The sequence below is a fragment of the Camelus bactrianus genome, chromosome 35 (assembly GCF_048773025.1).
Source record: "Camelus bactrianus isolate YW-2024 breed Bactrian camel chromosome 35, ASM4877302v1, whole genome shotgun sequence".
Classification (NCBI taxonomy): Eukaryota; Metazoa; Chordata; class Mammalia; order Artiodactyla; family Camelidae; genus Camelus; species Camelus bactrianus.
Window position 1 is genome coordinate 27,522,331 of NC_133573.1, and position 20,013 is coordinate 27,542,343.

The following is a 20,013-nucleotide window of genomic DNA, read 5'->3' on the forward strand; positions in this document are numbered from 1 at the left end:
TTTTGAAGAATGATGCGGGGCTTGTCAGATAAGACATGAGCACAAGGCAGTGGGGAAGAACATTCCAGGCCAAGAGGAGAGCAGCGGCGAAGTTTCAGGGGCCTGATGCACCGGGGACTCCAGCAGACGTGACATTTCGTGTATGAAACACCCATTCTCGGCTGGTATAAAATTGCAACATATTAATGCCGTTTTCTTCCAGCTGAGTGACAGAGTTCCTTGACATTTATTCAAGACCCTTCACAAAGCTGGCCCTTACCTTTAACCCTGGGATGGTCCCCGGTGTGCAGTTTCCAAGCCAGGGGACATGGGGACTAATGCAATCAGACCTGACTGGGTTTGTTTCTGTCTCTGCCTAGACCAAGGACGCCCTCTTCACGATTCTGCATGACCTCCGACCCCAGGATCGTTTCAATATCATTGGATTTTCCAACCGGATCAAGGTCTGGAAGGACCATTTGGTGTCGGTTACTCCCAACAACATCAGAGACGGCAAAGTCTACATTCACCACATGTCACCCACTGGAGGTACGTGCAGGTCCCGTTTTTGCCCTGCAGCTGCGACGTGAGAAGTGAGTAGCTAATTTTCTGCCCAGAGACGTGGATTTGAAAGCCGACGCTGATCCCAGGAAAGGAGATAACAGCTGCGAGCTTTCCCAGAAGCTCACGTTTCTCCTCTTCCAGGCCCCAAACGAAGATGGTCAAGTAAGTTAGAGGGGGAGACACCTGATAGGTTTTGGAGCCTTTTCTGGTTTATCTCATGGGTCCCAAACAATGAAGCTGTTCTTGTAAATTGTTTCTGGGGTTGAGGAATGAAAGCCAAGTGGATGACTCGTGTTTTGTGCATTTGAATGTGAGCATCTTAGGTTGGTCCTCTTGGCGGGGCTGTGTCAGGGGAGCGGGGCATGCGCCCCAGGGGGCCTGGGGGAAGCTGAGGGTGCCCCAGGCCACATTTGAAGTCACCTGCCATTGTCTCCAATGCCCTCACCTCCTCATTCTGTGGCCTTTCCTTCTCTCTGTGACTTTCTCCGGATCCCTGCACCCAGTCCCCTCCTGCCCTGTTCAAAGCTGTTCTCAGAAAAGGACGTAGAAACCACCCCCACTAAGGGAGCGGAGACTTGTCCGGCAAGGTGCCATCAGACACCTTCAGGAGAAGGGTGCACACGGGGGGATAGTTCTGGGCCTTTTAGCAAGTGCTTGCCGAGTTTGTAGACCGGCTGCGTGACCCGGAATCACCCCGTGAGTGCAGGTGACTTCTTTCCCTGCACGTCACTCCTGTGGAAGCCGGGAGAGTGAGCCGCAGCCGTGAGGGTGCCCCCAGCGGAGGGGGCAGCAGGGATGTGAGCGGTCCCGCTTTGTGACCCACAGGCACGGACATCAATGGCGCCCTGCAGAGGGCCATCATGCTGCTCAACGACCTCGTGGCCCACAACGACGTCGAGGCCCGCAGCGTGTCACTCATCGTCTTCCTGACGGACGGGAAGCCCACCGTCGGGGAGACCCACACACCCCAGATCCTCAACAACACCAGGGAGGCCGCCCGGGGCCAGGTCTGCATCTTCACGGTGGGCATCGGGGATGACGTGGACTTCAAGCTCCTGGAGAAGCTGTCCCTGGAGAACTGCGGGCTCACACGGCGTGTCCAGGAGGACGAGGACGCGGGCTCACAGCTCATCGGGTCTGTGCGCCCAGCTTCTCGGGGCGGAGGGTTGGCTTCACCGGGGGAATGTGGGTGGGGGCCAGGACCGAGGATGTCTTGGTGCTGGACGCGATCTTAACTCCTTACGCCGGAGACGTCCCGACGGCTCGTGAAACCAGGCAGATCTGGGTTCGCGTTCTGGTCCTGCCTTGTGACTTGCGCCTTGCGGCAAGATTGAGGGTGGTCCATGCCTCAGTTTACCCATCTGTTAAGTGAGGATTATGATCGGACGATAGGATTTAATGAGATAACCTGTGTGAAATATTGGTGGGACGGCTGCCACGTGTTAGGTACTCAGTTAGCTCTTGGGGTTATAGTTGCCTTCTTTTTAAAATTTTTTAAAGTTGAAATATAATTGATCTAATTGTCTTCTTAACATCCCAAAGAACTTCCTAATACAAAGAAGTACCTCGGAGAAACTGCAGGTTCAGTTCTAGACCTCAGCAATAAACCAAATATCACGGTGGGAGGGGATGGCTCAGCGGCAGAGCATCTGCTTAGCATGCAGGAGGTCCTGGGTTCAGTCCCCGGTACCTCCATTTAAACAAGCAAGCAAACAAACAAAAACCTAATTACCTTGCCTCCCAAAAAATAAAATTAAAAAAAACCTAAAACACCACAAATATCGCAATAAAGCAAGTCTTTATTTTTTCCCAGTGCACGTGAAAGTTATGTTTACACCACACGTTAGTCTGTTAAGTGTTCAGTAGCATCACACCTGAACAGTGTGCACGCCTTAATTTAAACTACTTCATTGCTAGAAACTGCCAGCCGTCATCTGACAACACAGGGTTACCCCAAACCTTCACTGTGCAAAAAAGTGCAGTATGTGCAAAGCGCAGTAAAGCAGTTTACTTACGCTACTTCCACGCTGTGCGCGAGGTGGAAGCAGTGTCAGCCCCGTGTTGCGTACTCGTTAAAATGATCATGTTTTTATTTTGAAGCAAAATGGCCAGTTCCAGCTGGTCGCTGACTGTGCTGTACTTGGGGTGGAGAAGAAACTGGAACTTAAATTTTTTAACTCGGCTCGGTTCCTCCCTTCAGATATCAAGTTGCCAAATACGAGGTGTGACTTTGCTGTTCATTCGAGGAAATGCTGCCTGTGCCAGTATTCTGTGCTTGAATCTGCTTTCCAGCACATATAATATATTCTCAAAAAGAAAAGTGATGTTTCGGTAGATTTACAGGTGTTTGATAGCCATAATCAAAGAGCATTCTTTAATGATGACTCTAACTGGGGGTCTTTAAGGGGGGGCAGTACAGATAGGTCCTTGTTGGGGGACAGCCCCTGTTCCCCACCCCCAGCATTTTTGTCAAAGCTTCAAATGAAAGCACAGATTTGCTTCCCACATTTTCAAAGTTATCCAAAACCACATTCAAAGAGGGAGAATCTAACGTGTGGCATAGCAGAATCAAGATTCAATAACGTGTTCACAGGCAAAGCAGTTACACTGAAACAAATCCACTGCTCTGCTACACCACGGAAACATGGTTAGCACCCAGCAGTCCCTGAGAACTTACGGCATGTGGGCATGTCTGCGTGCACCATCTCACGCGACCCTCACCGATATCCTAGGGGCAGGTATATGGGGTAAAGGCTGAGCTGCCGTGCAGATGACTGACTGTCGCCTGCAGTAGTCCGGACAGATCAGGTTCTGCTCCACGAAGTCACTCGGAGACTCAGGTCCCTTCCATGTTATTGCTCTGCACCCCTTGGGGGTTGTCCTTCACTGCAAGGCTGAAATTAGGTCACTGTCACTTCTGTATTCCAGCCCCCAAAAGGGGGAAAGGAAAGAAAGCCAGACAAGCCATTTTATTTTCAGCAGGCATTACAGGCATGGCCTGTATTACTTCGACTCCAGTTCCACTGGTGAGAACGTGGCCGTATGTGGCCACAGTGGTGGCTAAGAAGTGTAGTTTTTACCTGGATGGGCGTGTGCCTGGTTAAAACTCAATTATGGAAGAAAGGCAGCATGGGTTTGAGGGGACCACTAGCAGTCTATCAAAGTAGTTACTGTTAACCTGCCAGTTTTATAGAGGAAGAAACTGAAGTTCAGAGAGGTTAGTCACATGTCCTAAGACACACAGCAAGGAAGTGACCGAGATGGAAGTCTAACTCCACAACCTCTGCACTTGAGATCTTTGGAAAGGAGATTTTAATGGTCTCCATGTAACATAACCAGGAGAAGCGCTAAAGCCAGCAGATGCTGCATGACCAAAAGTGCCATGTCAACGTCGAGGGCAGATTTCTCAAGTGTAACGGGCTGGTTGGAGCCCATCTGGGATATGTGTTTGGTTCTAAGGAAGATGCTTTCAGAGGCCCTTTGAGAAATGTAGGTGTGCACAAGGAAGGTGACCGAGAGTGGTTAGGGGTTCTTGAAATTGTATCATAGGAAGAATAGTTATGAAACAGGGATGGATTAGGCTCCATAAAAAGGAGGCTTCTAGGAGCACACAGCAGTGTTTGTCAGATATCCAAGTGTCAGTGCTTTCAAGCATCTGGATTTTTTGTGTGTTTTAATGGAGGTACAGGGGATTGAACCCAAGACCTCGTGGATGCTAAGCACATGCTCCATCGTTGAGCTCTACCCTCCCGCTCAAGCATCTAAATATTGAAGAGGGATCAGACTCTTTCATTCTAGAGCTATGTTGCTCCAGAAGTAAACCGGAGACCACTGGGTGGAAATTGCAGGGAGGGAGGTTGTGAGCTCCAAGGAGCACCCCCCTCCTCCTCCTCGGAGCAGCTGACAGTCGGCGAGGAAGCTTGTGAGGTAGTGAGCTCCCCGTCACCAGTGGTGTTCAAGCTCCTGCTGCATGGCCTCCTGTCAGGAACGTCCTGCTGGGTGGAGTGTTGAACTTGGTTGCTCTGAGGATCAGATCCACCCCTCGGACAGCCCGTCGTGTCCTCTAGGACGTGTCCTGCCTGCAGCCCGGGTGGGCCCTGATTCTCTCTCTGTCCCTCCACTCCAGATTCTATGATGAGATCAGGACCCCTCTCCTCTCGGACATCCGCGTGGATTATCCACCCAGCTTAGTGGAGCATGCCACCAGGACCCTGTTCCCGAACTACTTCAACGGCTCAGAGATCGTCATTGCGGGGAAGCTGGCGGACAAGGGGCTGGGCCAGTTGCACGTGCAAGTGACGGCCAGCAACAGTAAGAAGTTCGTCCTACTCAAGAAGGACGTGCCCGTGGAGCCTCGGGAGGTGGAGAGCGACGTCCCCGGGAGCTCCAAGCCCGAGGGTGGTGGCCAGGACCCCAACCACCTGGAGCGTCTCTGGAGCTACCTGACCCTGAAGGAGCTGCTCAGCGCCTGGCTGCAGAGCGACGGCGAGCAGGACAGGGAGCGGCTGAGGCAGAAGGTGCAGGCCCTGGCCGTGGACCACCGCTTCCTCACCCCGTTCACCGCCTTGAAGTTGAGAAAATCAGCACCGCAGACAGCGACCCTGGAGGACGCCTACGGCGTGTCCGCGGCCACAGGACCGGAGACGGTGACGCAGAGCCTGCGAGGCGCCCACCTGCAGCCAGGTAAGGGCACCCCCGGGACGGCAGAGTCTGGGGACCCACACTGCCGTTCCGGCTCCTTTTCAGGCCAAGGTCATCTGCTGTATTTTACTGTATCATAATTTGTACAATTATATCTGCAGCTCCTAGTCTTCAGAGGGTGGGTTAGCTGGTTGTGCCTGTATTGTTAAGAACTGTGGATCTCTGCAGAGAAATTCCAGAAGGTGGCGTTCGTCTCAGAAATGTCGCCCAGGAAAGTCAGTCTGTCGATAAATCATCAATATTGAGTGCTGAAGGGGAAGGGTATAGTTCAGTGGTAGAGTGCATGTTTAGCCCACAAGGGCCTGGGTTCATTTCCCAGTACCTCTGTTAAAAAAATTAAAATAAATAAATGAACCTAATTACCTCCTCCCCCAAATAATTAAATAAATAAATAATACCCCCAAAAATGTTAAAAAAAATATTGAATGCCGACCACACGCCAGACATCATTAGAGGCACAGAGATGAGCAGACAAGTAAATATTCATTCATTTTTAAGTGCCTTTCTATATTTTTAAGAACTTCAGAATTCTGTCATTGTATGGGCATACTCGATTGGATTTTCCTGAGAAAAGAAAATTCTATTATACATTCTTTTTACTTATATATTTTATTAATTTTATTATAATTGGTTTTTATTATTTTATTTTTTCATGATTTTGTTTAAAGTTATATAAAATTAATAAAAATTTTATTTTATTAGAGAGGTTATTATATGGGAAGAATGAAAGTTCTGCATTCTTGACAGAATTCACTCTTTACGGATCCCACAGAAAAATAGAAACTTTCATCATCTGTCTCTGTGCCGAGTGTCAGGGGAAGTGGCGGCAGCAAGAACAGGGAAAGGATAGGAGAAGTAATTCAGCCAAGCAGAGGATTATATTCTCAGTGACACCTGGGTGTGCAAAACAGCACATTTTTTAATGAGTGACATTTTTATTAGACTCCTGTCAGGTTCCCACCTCCTAAGAGGAGGGAAGTGATGCTAATCTGGGGCCTCATTTGTTCCTCATATTCTAAATTTGGAGAGTCCCCTGGGCGTGGTGGCGGACAGTGCATGAGGTTAGGAACCAGGCGGAGTTTCAGGCCGCGGCTCCTCCTAACCTGCTGCGTGGCTTGGGGCAGGTTTCTGAACCTCTCTAAGCTTCTATTCCCTCTCCTGTAGAATGCAGATAATAATGTCTTCCCTGAAGGGCTGTTGCTGGTGCAAGGATTCAATAGGTAGAGTCTTTGGTCCATAATGAGTGTTCTGTACATGGTGGACCCCCCTCCCAAGCAGAATGTAGAACTAGACATTTATTTAAAAGTTCAGACCCAGATGTAGAGGTGAAAAGTGACATGTTGCCTTTTTAGAAAGAGTGACGCTTGTCTTGGCAAAACTGGTACAAGGTGTGTTCTGATGGAAAGGATGAAAGTAACTTGCACGTCACTGTTGCTTGACAAGATCCAGGCCTCATCCAGGAAAAAGTAACAGCGTGATTCTGGGGCAGCATCTCAGATCTCAGCAGTGTCGGGAAAGGTCAGACTCGGGTGACGTGAGACTCAGAGGCCAAGGACACCGACAGGGAGTAACCAACTGATTGCTCAAAGGAGTGGTTAGAAACAGGACTTCCCAGAAGCATCAGTTAGGGCTCAGGACAGTCTTCCTTGTTTCAAGGTTATGATGATTTTTTAATTTTGTGTTAGGTTTTTTTGGGGGAGGTGTAGGACGGCTGCCACTCACTGAGGCTCCTCAGAGCAGCCAGCCAGACTGAGAAGTCCCTCCTCATGGTCTGCCCGACGCTGTCCGTGTCCTGGTGACCGGGGACCAGCTGGAGAAGGGGGCACTTAAAAAACGTGGAAGTACTGTGATCTTTATTTTCTGCGAGGGGCAAAAATCAGTAACAAGGAGTGTAATCCTGTTAATACGGACGGTTTGAAATAAGAAACTAATTTCCTTTTACTTACAGAAATTAATGTACTTTTTGGCTTTTCTTTAATTGAGTATTTTTGCTTACTGCTTTTCCAATTGTGCTTAACACATGTAGCTGTGGACCCTGGATTATGACTATCTCCTTCACATTTTTTGTTTATTTTTGTGTTTTTTTTTAAATTGCTGTGTACAGGTCTGCAGTGCCAAGTATGTTCTTTTTCATCTTATGAATCTGAGATTGTGTCCCCATTAAACACCCTTACTTTTCCCCTTGCCCCCACAATTGTACCTTAAGGATGATAGAATATTTTCTCCTATTCTACATACAGAAATCACAGACAAGAAGAATATTATCTAATTTATAAAAGAATAAAATATTTAAGCCTCCTCCTGTTACACTTTCACTTTGTGTTTTGGTACCAAGCTCCTCCTTTAAAACAGGGGATGTTTTCAAATTGTCACAAATGTATCTGAAAGCTGTATCTGACTCATCTCAGTCCTCTGTACCTCTCACTTCCTCCTCTCCAATGAGTAACACTGGTGGTCCTCTTCCTCCCTCTTTCTAGGACCTGCTCTCAAGAAGCCATACGACCCGAGAATTCGAATCTCCAAGACATCAGGTAAAGGGAGACAATGTGCTTGTGTGTGATTTGGGAGTTCAGATGTTTAGGAAGTGGGCAGCCAGGCACTCCCTGAAGCCAGTTAGACTATCCGCTCCCAGAACAAGATGTGAGGACCTGTGTTTCTTTAGCCCAAACCAGCAGCGACAGGCCATTCTCCAAGCCAGGATTGTCCTTAAACCGTTACATAAACACCACGGGTCACACGGTCCCGAGGAGGCTGGCAGGAGTGCTCGCACAAGGATGGGTGGACAGCGGAGGCACACTTCCATCGTTATTTTTCTGTTCTGTGTTTTGGGGGGTTTTGGGTGGGGAGGTTATTTATTTATTTATTTATTTATTTATTTATTTATTTATTCATTCATTCATCCTAACAGGGGGTGCTGGGGATTGCATGCTAAGCACCTGCTCTACCACTGAGCTGTCCCCTCCCCTCCACTTTAATCATTTTTGAGCTGAAAAGACATTTGCTTTAGAGGTCCGAAGGGTGTGTGTTTCCAGTTTCTGGTATTACAAATATCTGTAACATGCAGGGGGTTTTCTATTATTATGTAATTATTTCCTTTCGTTTTTTGGGGGGGAGTAATTCGGTTTGTTTGTTTGTTTGTTTGTTTATATTTTATTTATTTAATGGCGGTACCGGGGATTGAACCCAGGACCTCATGCATGCTAAGCATGTGCTCTACCACTGAGCCAAAGCCTCCCCTCTCCCCATTTTGTTATTTTCTTCATCCTCGGCTTTTGAAGGGAAGAACAGATAACATTCCCGTAAAGATTCCCTGGACCAGGTTCCTGGGATCGGCATAAAAATCTGGATGGCGTAGCAACACCAGGGCTGTTTCCTTCCTGAAACGCAGACATCTTGCTTTGTGAGCCTGAATCTTTGCCTGGCTGCTGATGTGCTGGGCACGCACGTTCCTGCAGCCGGGGACAGCCTAGAGGTCGGCCATGGGGAAAGGAAACACAGGCTCCAGTGGGGGGAATGTCATTCCTCTGAACACGCACGCTTTGTGGAATGCAAGACAGCTTTCCTCTTGGCTGCCATGCCAAGTAATGACTTCCAGACCTCTCCTCTCTTTTTTTGGAGCAAGCAACATCTCTCCTTGTAAAGCGATTTGGGAGATTTGAGCAGAAATAATGTGGTGTGCGCCCAGGAAACTCTCAGGGACTGTCACATACTTGTGTTCCTACCCTAAGAGTGCCAAAAATATGGACCAGGACTTTTATCTCTAATGGGTGTCATTTTTTTCATCTACAGAAGACCAGTACCTTGTCTTTCTTTACATATGTTGCCATTCACTGGGGGCTGGAGGCCCTTTCCAGTGAGATCAACCCGATTCTTTTAACGGCCCTTCTGAGTCATGCTGGGGACAGGAAGGATTTTTCAGCAGTTACACCAAGAACATTAACTGGCTTTTAGCTTGAAAACAGCGAACTCCTGTTCCACATCCCCCCCACCATGTACAAGTGCGTGTACATATGTGCACACAGTAGTAGAGAGGAATTCAGAAACACGCTGTGTTTAGCGTGTAAATTAGAGAGAAACTAACTCTCCAGTCTCGTGAGCAAAGAGACTTGATGGAGGCTCTTGGGAAATACTTCGTCTGTATGGTAGGAGGTGAGGCCGTCCACCTTCAGCAGAGGCGAAGATGAGGAGCCTGGGCCAGGATCAGGGGCCCCCCAAACTCTGGGGCCTCACCTGTGGGCAAAAGCGTGAGAGCAGTAAAGTCAGGATGGCCCAGAGGATGGGTTTCCACGGTCATCGCCAGCAGCACTGCCTGACCTCCCGCTGACTCTCCTTCGCTTGTCACCGGCCCTGTGCGGGGCTGGTCACGACTCCTCATGCAAAGGCCGGGTCTGTCCAGCGCTGTGAATGCCTCCAGGGCTGTGGTGCTTGGGCCACAGGGGAGGGTGGGCTCTCGTGCACGGACGGTCATAGGAGGATGGGGGAGGGTGTAGCTCAGTGGGACGGCATGAGCTGAGCAGGCGCGAGGTCCTGGGTTCAATCCCCAGTATCTCCATTAAGTAAGTAATTGAATAAACCTGATTACCACCCCCCGCAAACAAAACAAAACAAAACAAAACAGGAGGATGGAAGTGATGCGGGGAGGGCACTCGGGAAACTGGAGAACATGGGCTCAGTAATAACAGTAGGGGGTCCACGGTACCTCTTTCTTTCCTTTGCCCCGCTTACCTCTCAAAGCCCAGTGGTCTGTGTCGGACTGCAGGATGGTGAAAGGAGCATTCTGTTTGAATTTCGGGGACCTGCATTCAGATATTTACTTTCCCATGAGCTCAGTGCCTAGCTGGGGTGTCCCTTCCCCTCCCAGTCATCTCCCTCATGTGGACACTGAAGACCCCCCCCTTGACATGATTAAATCAACAACGCATGAGGAAATAGAAGAGAGTGCTTGCACAGGGAAGGCCCCCAGTAAACGCCTCTTCTTTCTTATTCTCTCCCGTTTTTCTCCTGGTCTGGCAGCGGACGGAGACCCCCACTTCGTGGTGGATTTCCCCTTGAGCAAGCTGACCATCTGCTTCAACATTGACGGGCAGCCCGGGGACATTCTGAGGCTGGTCTCTGATCACGCGGACTCCGGTAAGTGCTGCCTGAAAGGGTTCTTGGACTGAAAAAAAAAAAAAATTACCCTTTGCATCCTGCCGCGCTGCTCGGTGGTGTCCCAAGGTCTCCAAATCAGGAGCAGTGGAAAGTGGTGGGGAAGAAATCCTGTGTCTGGGCCATACGAGGCTTTTTGGCGCCGTAACCAGACACTGGAATGAAAGCAGGCTAGCGTGTAAACCCCCTTCTGTAACATCTTCACCCAAACCTACATCCGCCTTCTCCTCGCCTGGGACACTGGTTAGACACGGGGAAGAAACTTCACTCATTCACTCGCTCACTCGGCCCGGAGCGGCCCCTCCCTGTGAGTGGAAGTTCATGGTTCTTGAGACACAAAGATCAGGCCAGAGAAGGAGGGAAGTTCTGATCAGACACCTTCACCTGAAAGTTGGGGTAGTTTTTTCTTTTTTTTCTTGTTGAAGTGGAGTTGATTTACAGTGTTTCAGGTGCACAGCAAAGTGATTCAGCTAAACACATATATATAATACTCTTTTTCAGATTATTTTCCATTATAGGTGATTATAAAATATTCCACATACAACTGATAGCATGTGGTATTTGTCTTTCCTTGATTTACTTCATTCAGTATGATCATCTCTGGGTCCATCCGTGTTGCTGCAAATGGCATAATTTCATTCCTTTTTGTGGCTGAGTAGTATTCCATTGTGTGTATATACCCAAACTTCTTTATCCAGTCATCTGTCGATGGACACTTAGGTTGCTTCCAGGTCTTGGCTATTGTAAATAGTGCTGCTGTGAACATTGGGGTGCATGTATCTTTTCAAATTAGAGTTTCTTTTGGATACATGCCCAGGAGTGGGACTGCTGAGTCATATGGTAAGTCTATGTTTAGTTTTTAAGGAACCTGCCCACTGTTCTCCATGGTGGCTGCACCGATTTACACTCCCACCCACCGTGTAGGAGGGTGTGGGGTCAGTTTTTTTTTTTAATGGAAGTACTGGGGATTGAACCCAGGTCCTCGTGCACACTAAGCATGCGCTCTCCAACTGAGCCATACCCACCGCCCCGAGGGTAGTTTTTCTAACCATTGCCCCTTCCCCTCTGCCTCCGAGGTGTGACGGTGAATGGAGAGTTAATTGGGGCTCCAGCTCCTCCAAACGGCCACAAGAAACAGCGCACTTACTTCCGAACCATCACCATCCTCGTGAACAAGCCCGAGAGGTCTTACCTGGAGATTACACCGAACAGAGTCATCTTGGACGGTGGGGACAGGCTGGTCCTTCCCTGCAACCAGAGCACCGTGGTGGGGAGCCGAGGGCTGGAGGTGTCCGTGTCTGCCAACGCCAACGTCACCGTCACCATCCAGGGCACCGTGGCCTTCGTCATCCTCATCCACCTGTACAAAAAGCCAGCCCCCTACCAGCGGAACCACCTGGGCTTCTACATCGCCAACAGCAAAGGCCTTTCCAGCAGCTGCCACGGCCTCTTAGGTAAGACTTCGCCAAATTCACGCTGGTCAGAGGGCAGAGTTCGGTTTCGCAAAGTGAAGCTGGTGCTGAAGCGTACCTGTGGCTTGGCTGAGAAATTCCATAGGAATCGGGTCTTTTTTTTTTTTTTGCATATGGCCAGTTTTTTCTTGCTTTTTTAAAATTTTTATTTTTTATACAAGTTTTAAAGGTTGCACTTCATTTACAGTTATTGCAGAATATTGACTGTCTTGTTGTTCAATACATCCCTGTGGCCTGTCTTACCAGTACAAACCCAGCAGTTTGTACCCCCTACTCCCACCTCTGTGTTGCGCCTGCCCCCCACCCCCTGCACTGGTGACCACTAGTTTGTTCTCCGTATCTGTGAGTCTGCTGCTGCCTTTGGTTATATTCACTAGTTTGCTGTGTTTTTTAGATTACACATTTAAGTGATAACACACAGCATCTGTCTTTCTCTGTCTGACTTACTGCACTTAGCATAATGCCCTCCAAGTCCATCTGTGTTGCTGCAAATGGCAACATTTCATTCTTTTTTATGGCTGAGTAGTATTCCATTGTATAAATACACCACAACTTCTTTATCCAGTCATCTGTCGATGGACACTTAGGTTGCTTCCATGTCTTGGCTATTGTAAATAGTGCTGCTGTGAACATTGGGGTGCATGTGTCTTTTTGAATTAGGGTGAAGTCTATTTCTTGCTGCCTTTATAAACTAATTCTCACTGACCTTCTGGGAAAGGGAGCAAAGAAATAGGGAATCATTCTCTCCAGGCCTGATTCTTTACTCTCAGCAAGACGATGCCAACCCAGGTCTCCCACGGCCTGGCACTGGCTGTGAGAAGCATGGCCCTTCCACGGGTGGCACCCCCGTGGCCAGGGGCTGAGGGCAGCCCCCTCTGCCTGGCTTTCCTCCACGTGCAAGTTTGTGTGGGCCTTTTGCCCAGAAGCAAAGAGCCGGTCACTGCCAGGGCTCAGTTTGGAAGCAGGGTTTCCTGGCGCTCCAGCTGGCCGAGGCTCTGTCCCGCCTGCCAAGTGCGAACTCCTCTCCCAGACGCAGACGGCTGTTCCTTCGGCCTTAGCGATGCCCTCACTTGACCCGGAGGATTCCGATGCTGCGACTCGGGACTGAGCCAAACTGACTGTTCCCCACCCCCTCAGCCCGGGGCACGCCCACCAAGTGCACGTATGGAAGGGCTCTTAGAGCCAGAGGAGAGCGGGCAAGACCTGACCCTTCTTCCCTGTTTACTTGCCCCGGCCTCATCCTCCCGACCCGGTAGCAGACCGGTTATCTCGGTGTGTGGTTGGGCATCTTGCCCGTGTTCGCTTCCACGAAGGCACCTTAGTCTCTCCTCTCCTTCCCTACCCGGACCCTGGAAAAGGTGTGAGCGCCTCCGGGACAGTCCAGCCCAGGACTGCAGCTCGTGAAAAACCTGCCCCCAACCCTGATGTCACGAACCCCCTTCCGCTGGGTGACATACATGCATTCGCTGGTCACCGGTGCCGGAACTGAAGTTAGTTTTTTTCCAACAGTGTTCCTCACCCTTGGCCTCGCCCTGATGCTTCTTTTTGGTCCTGTCAGGTCAGTTCCTGAACCGGGAGGCCAGACTCACCGAGGAGCCTGCCGGGCTCGGCAAGAGCCCTGCTAATCCTCCCTCCCCCAAGGCAGGCGAGCTGTCTCAGGCCGTCCTCAAGGTCAAAGACCACCAGGTCCCCGTGGTGTGGAAGCAGAGGAAAATCTACAACGGGGAAGAGCAGGTGGACTGCTGGTTTGCCCGGAACAACGCTGCCGACCTGATCGACGGGGAGTATAAGGACTACCTGGCGGCCCATCCCTTTGACTCAGAGATGGCCTTCGGCCTGCGCCCCTCCAGGGGGCTCTGACAGCAGCAGCCTTAACGCACGAGCGGTGACAGGGGAACGCCTTCGGGGGCCCCGTGGTGCGGTGCTTGTCACTTGCACGTGCCTGGTCTCTTGACAGGTGGCTGCCACCTGGGACGCACCCTTGGCGATGAGAGGGCCGCTGTCTGCTTGAGCAAAGGGTGGGGGTGGGACGTTGACGTGCGAGTGGGATTTCCTCCCCTCCCGCTCCCCCGTCTCCAGTAGCCAAAGGTGGCGGCACCAAGTGGACAAGTCACGGTTAAAAGCAAGACGTCTCTGTCTTGTACAACTGGCCTGTCCTTGTCACAGCTCACTGTAGGGTGACTGACGAAGGAAGGTGGCCATAAAGTTTGTTTTCTCTGTGGAAATGGCCAGGTCTGGAGACTCCGCTTTTAGCTTCATACTAACGCTTACGAATCTTCCCTCTTTGTGCTGCTGTGCTCTCCGGGGGTGTGGCCAACTCTGCCTCAGGGGGCCCTCTCGCTAGGCCCAGGCCACCGGTCGCTCAGCTAGCACGTAGATTCGAGCCTTGTAAACAATCTGGTCTTTTCGCAGGAGAGGATTTTCTTCTGCTGTGGTGTCTTGCCCCTGGAAATTTGTTTTCCTTTTTAAAGATTGATTCAGAATAGAAACCCTGCATCATCCCAGATCACCGGTATCTTTCTAATGGGCTCTGCAAACCGCCTGGCCTTGTGGACGGAGAGTCTCCTATTTATTTCAGAAAAGCTGCGCGCCTCTGATAAACAAGGCAGCCCGCATGGGTGTGCACCCATCCCTGGAGCTGGCCAGCTGGGTGAGGAGTCCCTCACGGGGCTCTTCAGCCTTGGTCCTGATTCCGACCTGGCGTGCTCCCTGGTGCCCCGGGAGCTGATAAATTTGGCTCTCACAGAAGGGGGATGGGAGGGACCGTCAGCCAGCGCGCGCCCACCGGCCGGCCTGCAGGAACCAAACTGCTCGTTCTCAGCAGGAAATGCAGACGTGCTTCTGCATCTAAGAAGCACATCTGTCTGCCCACATCCCACATGGGCAGGGCCAGGGAGCGGCACGAGCACAGGGCTTTGGCTGCAGAGCGAGGGCAAATCTGGTTCCATCAGGGAAAGGCTAAAATGGGGGCCCGGGGGTGGCTTCAAAAGTCAGTGGGTGTCACCCTCCCCATTGTGGAACCCACAAAGCCCGCTCACATTAACCAGGGGAGGGGGGACCGACGGGGCCTCAGAGCCTCCCTTCTCCCCTCCTCTCAGGCTTTTTGCTCTGCTCTGTCTTCTCAGGGTCACAGGGGTTCTGTCAGCCTGTTCCCCATTGCTGTCGGGGGTGTTGGAGCCAAACAGCAGAGACAGAAAGCTTTGGGTCAAAGAAATGGAAGCTTTGGATGGGAAAGCGAATTAAATAAAGGCTTTCGTGCCGGCTTCATGGAAGTGTCTTCCAGCAGGGAGTGACTCTAGGCCATGTGGGAGCAGACCTAGCGCTTGGAGAGGAACGGGAGTTAAGAAAACTGTTTATCTGGTTTGCTCTCCCGTGGGAATCATCTGAGCAGCAGAACGACACCCACGTGTTCCCGTGGACCAGGGGCTTGGGCTTCGGGAGTTTAGTTCTTTTCGCGCAGGGGGTTGGGGGCAGGGAGGAGGGGTCCGGTCTGTCTCAGGGCCTCCGTCTCTCCCCGCGCTGTGAGCCCGCCGGACCGCGACTGGCAGCTGTGTCGCTTCTGACCCAGCTCCGCTGCCTGTTCCCACGCCAGCGGGGCGAAGGCCCCCGCCCAGGCCGCGACAGCTGCTTCCAGATGTCAGAGCTCAGAGGAGGGAGGAGCGGGAGGCCGGGTGGCCAGCGCGCGGTCCGGCCCGTGGGGACCTCCCTGTTACGTAAACCTCGGTCCCCGCCGGGCAGGCGCCCCCGGAGCGCGCTGTGAGCACTGGCGCGGGGGCCCGTGGTCCTCGCGGCTGCGGGCAGGGGGCCTCCCGCTCCAGGGCCGCCTCAGCTGAGAGCCGAGAAGGCTGTTCCAGCCGGACACCCGCCCCTCACTCCCCCTTCAGCCGAACACCCTCCACGTTTGTCCAAGTAGGAGGGGTGAGCTTGCATTTGAGCGTTTTTACTTTAATCCCACTCTTCTTTCTCCGCCTCTTTAGTTGTCGCTCCCTTTTGACTGCGACAGGCCTGTGCCGTGACGTTTTCTGTTTTAGCCGGACTGCGACACCCGTGAGCCCGGTACTCACACGCGGGCAGACTTCAGTTCCTTTCAATTTGATTGAAAAATGATGTATTTTCTAGTGGCCGCGGGTGCTGCGAAGAGCAAGGGCTTTTCGAGCAAACGCAGAGGAAAGGAGGGGTTCGCTTCTAGGCTGGGGAAATGGAGGCAGAGTGCGGTGGGTGGTTCTCCTCCCCACGTTGCAGGAAAGATGAAGAGCAGAGCCAGGCTGAGCCCCTGGAACTCGCTGGTTAGCTTTGACGCCGTGTCACCATCTGGGCCATCGCTTCTTTGCCTTGAGCATTTATAAGGAAAGTGGGGTCCAGGAGACTAAATGAGCAGTTGAATGAGGTCGGGAGGGACACTGAAGCTAGAGAGGACAGACCTCAAGTTACACCGCTGCTAATGTCAACGAGTCGTGAAAACTGACCAGCTGGGCTTTTCAGTGAGTCTCCACCCCCGGGTTCCTAATCCCCTCCCTCATCCGAAAATGAGAGGCATCTGAATGGGTCATCTTCAAGTGTCCTTTAATTTAAAGTCTCACCTTCCCAAACAAAATGGACGGAACGTTCTCTACCCACTCATGTTAGGTGCTTTGTCTTCTTCTGTCTGACTTTCCAGCGGTTCTCTGGTTCAGGATGCAGGGAGGGCGTGTTCGACACCCCATCTCGCCGGGCACCTTGGATGCGGGGCTCTGGGAATGGGAGAGAGCGCCTCTTTGATTCTATCAGTCATCACATTAGATCTTTAACTGAATCATGTATCCTCACAGGTGGATTAAGCACAGGATTCGTTTCTATAAGTTTACGTCTTGCCTGAACTGAATGCTATGGACAGAATGTTCATGTCCCCCCAACAAATGCATATGCTGGAGCCTAAGTTAAACCCCCACTGTGATGGCACTAGGAGGAGGGGTGTTCAGGAGGTGATGAGGTCATGAGGGTAGAGTCCTCGTGGTGGGGTTAGTGCCCTTCTAGGAAAAGAGATGAGAGATGATCTTTCTTTTCCCCACCCTGTGAACACAATGAGAAGAACGCCTTCCAAAATCAGGAAGTGGGCTCTCATCAGACACCAGGTCTGCTGGCGCCTTGATCTTGGATTTCCCAGCCTCCAGAACCGTGAGAAATAAACATTTGTTGTATGAGCCACGCAATCTGGGGTGTTCTTGGAGTAGCAGTCTGAGCTGACTAAGACACTGAGTCATTCAAGGTGTGGATTCTTTTCCCTTTCTTCCAACTACCCCGAACGGATACAAACAATGCTGGCATTACATTCGCAGGGCTCTTGGAACCATAAACACAGGCTACAACTAAAATAAACAGCAAATAAACTAACACAGCTAAGCACATACTCAGACCACGTCCTGGCGTGCCTCCAGCCGGCATCCACAGCACCTGCTCCTTCTGGTGCAGGGACTGCAGAGGGAACGTTCCCAGCCCTGCCCGGGGTCCATCAGTCCAGCTGGGCTCCTGCTGGCATTTGGCAAAACTTAGTTTCTGTTCCTTGAAGTGCATCGGCCTCGGTGGCCCCTGTTCTAGACCAGACCGCCTCGCGCCCCAGCTTTCCCAGTGATCTGCCTCCTCTTTTGCTGAGAAAACTGCAGGAGGCGCTCCCTCGTTGACTGCCGCATCATCTTTGTGCCCACTGTCTTCCAAGCCTAACCGTCTCCCTTCATCCAGGCTCTGCCCTTCTCACTCCATCCGGGCAGTTGTCTCCATGACTCCCCTCCTAGACTCTCCAGACTTTATTCCCCAGAGGTTCCCCCCTCTTGGGTTCAGATACGCTTCCAGAAGTCTCCTCCCATCCGAGGCTTTTGTTCCTGGCCAGGCCCCCCTTGGGACATCCATCTTCTCTTTTATTTCAGTTTCAGGGAAGTGCTCGTGGTTGGTGTTTGAAACCTCATTTTTTTTTCACCTCCTAGTCAGTTGCTGAGCTCATCAAATTCAGCTTCTGTCTCCATCACGTTAAACTGTGTCTCAGACGTCATGTTACCAATTCTGATGTCTGGTTCCAGCAATGGGTGTCTCCAACCCTACTGCATGACGCTTTGGACTTATTCCTCTTTTTTTGAAATGTTGGATCCTTTTGCATCTCTTATGTGATTCAAACTTTTTTACCCCTGGTCTCCTTTACTGAATGTGTCTCCTCCTACCATCCTGTGGACTTCCCCCAGGCTCACACTTGACCTCTACCCCGTCCACTCCCCACTCACCCCGTCAGCAACCTCACCCACTTCACAGTTTTAGCATCTGGCTCTGCGTAGATGTCTGAGGGCGCTTCCTTTTCAGTCTTCTGGCATCACCTCAAACTCAGGAATAAAAGCAAACTTTCCATCCTCAAAGTGTCTGTGTTTATGTTACAGGGATCTGGGACCTGGGAGGAAAGGAAGACGTTCTAGCACAATCTTTTTCCATTTTGATTGTTGCAAAGGTAGAAACGTGTGTGTGTGTGTGTGTGTGTCCTGGGTACATTTCCTAGGCCAACTCAAAATTAATTTTTATTGACACGGAGTCCTTCCTGAAAGTTCTCTGTTAATCACATTATTTTTCTCAAAACAACAGCTGTGTTTGTGTAAGAGAAAGCCCAGCGTTCTGATTGCTTACGGGGACTTCCTGGTTATATAAGATGCAAATCACAGTTTATTGATGCATCAGTTAAATCAGTTCATTGTACCACAGGTACGAAATTCGTTATAAACACATTTTAGTGTGCTTTTTTTTTTGAAGTGAATAAATTTTATTCCAAATGTAGAGGAGTGAGGTAGAAACTATAATACTGCAGACACTTGAGAGTGAATATCTGCGTGGTAGGCCTGCCCTGTTTCATCCTGGGACGTTCGCCACTGGAAGTCCGCTCGGTTATTTCAGACGCGAAGATGAGGTAAGCTCTCCAAAGGCACTGGAAATGCTCAAGTCCAGTGGTCTGCTCTGAAACAGTCCTCTTCAGGGGAAGGCAGGACCAGTGCAAAGCCTGAAGGCTCAGCTCAAATGGGAAGTGTATTTGCTTTTACAGGAAGCCCAAGAATATTCTAGAAACCAAAAGTTCTCCTGCGTAACTTGGAGCCAACTACTTACCCTTTCGATCTCATCATCAGCGTGGCCTGGAAAACTAAATAGCACTTTGAGACCCTGTATGAAAACATAGGCTAAAACGTCGTATCTCGTTGAAGCACAGGCACATTTTAAACTGCCCGTGCACATTGTCCCGCGGGAGAGAACGCCTCACGGCAAATGCAGCCACTTACTGCTTTGAGGAGCCCTGAGTGGGCGCCGACTGCGCGGAGGGACACCGCGACCGCGCTGGCCGCCCTGGCGCTGATGTTGCAGGTGACTAGTTACCAAAGACAGACAGCAGGGGGTCCTTACAAAGGTTCAGGGAAAAATTAAAACGTGGGCGGGGAGGGGTTTAAAAAGGAACAGACTGCTTTCAGCCTGTGTGGAAGAGGCGCTGACATTGGATCCGGGCCCTGCCGGGCGGGTAAGGACGCCGGGAGAAAGCGCCTAGCAGTACGTTATGTAGGAACTTACTTACTCGTCCTGAAAACGCCATAAAGGAAAGGAAAATAAATTGTAGAGAACTAAAATTTCCGGGAGATGGAGTGACTCGGCCTCCTTGCAGAGCTCAGGGCTTAGGCGCGCCTGGACGCCGTGCCTCTGCGCTTCTCGCCCGCCTGGGGTGCCCTGGACAAAACAGGAGCACTGCCGGACCCGGGCCCAGGATCCCACCTGTCGGTACTGGCTGAGCATCACGGAGCGAAGAGGTAAGGAAGGCTGGTGAAGGGTGCGCTCCTGCTGGTCCCTGAGTGCAGTGTTTCAGGATGGCTTTTCCTCTTGAAAAGCAGGTATCCGTTGCATGGACTGTTGTTCTGCTTTTTGCCACTGGTCTGGGCTCCAGGCAGGCGGGGAGTTCTGGGCTCGAGGTGATCAGGGTCGCTCCCAGAACATCGTTCTCCCTTTCCCTTAGATGCAGCATCCTGGGAAACAGCTCCCAGGACACAGCTTTCGTGAAGCAAATCACTGTTTGCTGGAAGGATACGAAAGCACGTCTGGGGAGCTCGGGCACCGAGAGTCCACGGGGGAGGGGGTCCTAACCCCCAGCCTAGTTAAATACACA

General features: G+C 51.1%; 1 protein-coding gene across 1 annotated transcript in view; it reads left to right on the plus strand.

Annotated features, from left to right (window-relative positions):
• ITIH5 (inter-alpha-trypsin inhibitor heavy chain 5) overlaps window positions 1–17,044 on the plus strand; it is a 62,716-nt gene extending 45,672 nt beyond the window's left edge. Inside the window, exons 8-14 of the mRNA XM_074358400.1 lie at window positions 360–528; window positions 1,369–1,678; window positions 4,670–5,226; window positions 7,722–7,775; window positions 10,258–10,374; window positions 11,469–11,846; window positions 13,423–17,044. Coding sequence (XP_074214501.1) covers window positions 360–528; window positions 1,369–1,678; window positions 4,670–5,226; window positions 7,722–7,775; window positions 10,258–10,374; window positions 11,469–11,846; window positions 13,423–13,724 — 1,887 coding nt within the window. The 3' untranslated portion in view covers window positions 13,725–17,044. The remainder of the gene's footprint in view (window positions 1–359; window positions 529–1,368; window positions 1,679–4,669; window positions 5,227–7,721; window positions 7,776–10,257; window positions 10,375–11,468; window positions 11,847–13,422) is intronic.
• The last annotated feature ends 2,969 nt before the right edge of the window (window positions 17,045–20,013 follow it).